The following is a 2,500-nucleotide window of genomic DNA, read 5'->3' as shown; positions in this document are numbered from 1 at the left end:
CAGACTGATGAGTAACAGTGATGTTATCATCACCGTTCACTCTTTCTACATGAACATTTCAAAGCGATTCAGTTCCCTCTTAGCAAAGATATCATGATGAAACAAGCTGTGGCAGATACACAGTTTACCTTGGCTGTTTCACATTAAAGTGTTATGTCATTCTGTGGGGCTCCTGTGGTTACAGGTTGCTTCACATCAGGCTGTAACTAGCTGCATCTCAACTGAAGCACAACTAATGAGCAGCAGCGGCATCTCACATAGTGCACCCCCCTCGTTAACAAAGCAGCTGTTAATGGAACTGCTGAGACAGGTTAGGGAGTCATCAAGGACATCTCGTTAATCTCACTTTAGAATACAATATTGTATTACTTGAATGCTGGGGGTTGGGGAGATTGTAGGCACTGTGTGACTATGAGTGTGTGGCACAGCTGTACACTCACATTCGCACCTGAAAGCTGCCGGTACAACTACAGCCTTCTGATCCACTTGAGTAGCTGAAGATCAGATGCATCGTTAGGGAAACACTAACTGATGAGGGACACAGGACGGGGTCATCCCTATGTCCACATAGGTGCGCTCCCCACAGGAATGTTTCCCAATAATTTCCTACAACTACAATATTTTCCTTCCCAAGTTGGTCTGGGCATCGAACAAGCAGCATTTCAACCTGTTCTTTGAACCTGGCTACTTATGCATTCCCCACGGTCTGCAATGGCATCACGTCGCAGTGTTCTTGAGCAAGACACCGAACACGTAACTTTGCTGTCAGAACCGTCCTTTGCTGTCAGTGTGTTGGTGATCTGTGTGTGAATGTGCGAAATTCCCTGCAGTGTTTTGAGTGGTCGGAAGACTAGAAAAGCAATACATAAATGCAAGACCATTTACCATTCTCTGCTGCGCTTCTTGTGTAGAAGCCAACACAAGGGACCTTTGTTTTGAGTGCTTCTTTGTTTGTGTGCAATAACTTCAAAAATGTCCTGGCAAGAAGGCACCACTTTAAAGAATAGTTCACCCCCAAAATAACTTTTTTTTTCTATCAATTTACTCACCCCATGAAGCCTTGAATGCATGGAAATGTTCTGTTTGTGTTACATTCCTTTACGGTGAATGAAGAATCCAATCTAACCCAATACTTGATGAACAGGCCCAATATTATAGCAAAACTATATAAAAAATCTGTTTGTAAACGGTCAGTGTAATCCAAGAGTACTTTATGCAGTTGCTATGTTCGTTAATGAGCCTGTTTAGCCAGGAAGTGTTTTAAACCAGTGGTTCTCAAACGTGCCAAGCACCCCCAAATTGTTATGCATTTGGCCAGGGAACGCCATACAATATATGTCTTCTTAAAATGTTTTGATGATATTTAAAATAGTAGATGTGTCTCATCGCGACCCAAGACAAGACGCTTGGATTACACAGTGAGAGTTGAGTTTATAAACTTGTTTATAAACCTTTGCTGTTGTTAATACTGGACCGCTATTTCTTCCAGTTAAGTTTTTCCTTCCATTTTAAATTGAAACAAGGAAAGTTTCCCTGTAATGATAGTAAAGCAAATTCCATTAGTGTAAACTAATTCCTAATTATTTCACGGCAACCAATTTTCAGGAGCTTAACAAGGTCCCATTGGGAAACAAAACACTGTCACAAATAACTATGACAAACTGCTGCAATATATGTAATTAGGAAAACAAGGGAACAATACACATTGCACAGCTAAGGCACCCTATGTGTGTGACCTTGGATAATCCCTTCAGTCTGACTCTGCAGGGAAATGAGCAGGAAAAAGAGTTGATGGACGAGTTAAAAAAATAAAACACTTGGAAATTATGGACAGAGAAAATACAAGCTCTTGTTTTACTCCCCTGTTTCCTGTCTGTCTTCTTCGCACAGCATACGCACAGCATACTGTACCACATCAACAACTCAGAGGATTTGTCGCTGTCCTAAAGAAACCTCATATCTCTAAATTCTTTCCGTCATTTAATGTCCTACATTATCCTACAAGAGTGTTGCACAAAAGTAGTGATGGGCTATTTTCACTGTTTAAATTGTTTTTTTTTAATGACAAAAAAGGAATAGTGTTTTGAACAAGGTTTTCAGACGACAGTAACGACAAAGTAAGCTGTTCCAAACCAGCTGACTTGGTGTGTGTGTCTGTGGGTAGAGCGTAGTACCTACCTAACGGGCAGCGTGCGGTCTCCTTTGCGGCGGTCCATCTCTCTCTGAGGTACGGGGTACCAGCGGAAGTTGAGCTTCCAGTTGAAGCCCCCGTAGGTCATGTCGGAGCCTGCCATGTATTCGAACGTATCGTCGCTGATCACGTCGATGATGGGGCACACCACGGTCCTCCTGGAGCGCGCACACACAAACACACAGGGGGAAACATCAGACTGCTTGTGGCACCTAGATGGCCATCAATCAGGAATAAGCACTCAGTTGCCTGACAGGTGTGGCAACTGATCCTCCAAAGCCAAATGCATTTACACAATGGGCTCCATTT

At 42.8% G+C, this 2,500-nt stretch overlaps 1 protein-coding gene across 4 annotated transcripts in view; it reads right to left on the bottom strand.

The window, feature by feature from the left end:
* Nucleotides 1-2,500, bottom strand: part of galnt1 (UDP-N-acetyl-alpha-D-galactosamine:polypeptide N-acetylgalactosaminyltransferase 1) — a 66,405-nt gene that overhangs the window by 12,197 nt on the left and 51,708 nt on the right. For all 4 annotated transcript variants that reach the window (XR_014569080.1, XM_083761767.1, XM_083761766.1 and 1 more), the window contains one exon: nt 2,179-2,349. Coding sequence is in view for 3 of the 4 variants with exons in the window: in XM_083761767.1 (XP_083617893.1) it covers nt 2,179-2,349 (171 nt within the window). In the remaining variant the exon portion in view is untranslated. The remainder of the gene's footprint in view (nt 1-2,178; nt 2,350-2,500) is intronic.

This window comes from Protomyctophum parallelum (assembly GCF_964188405.1).
Source record: "Protomyctophum parallelum genome assembly, chromosome: 3".
NCBI lineage: Eukaryota > Metazoa > Chordata > Actinopteri > Myctophiformes > Myctophidae > Protomyctophum > Protomyctophum parallelum.
The sequence above is the reverse complement of the archived record's forward strand: the minus strand, read 5'-3'. Positions and strand labels throughout refer to the sequence as shown.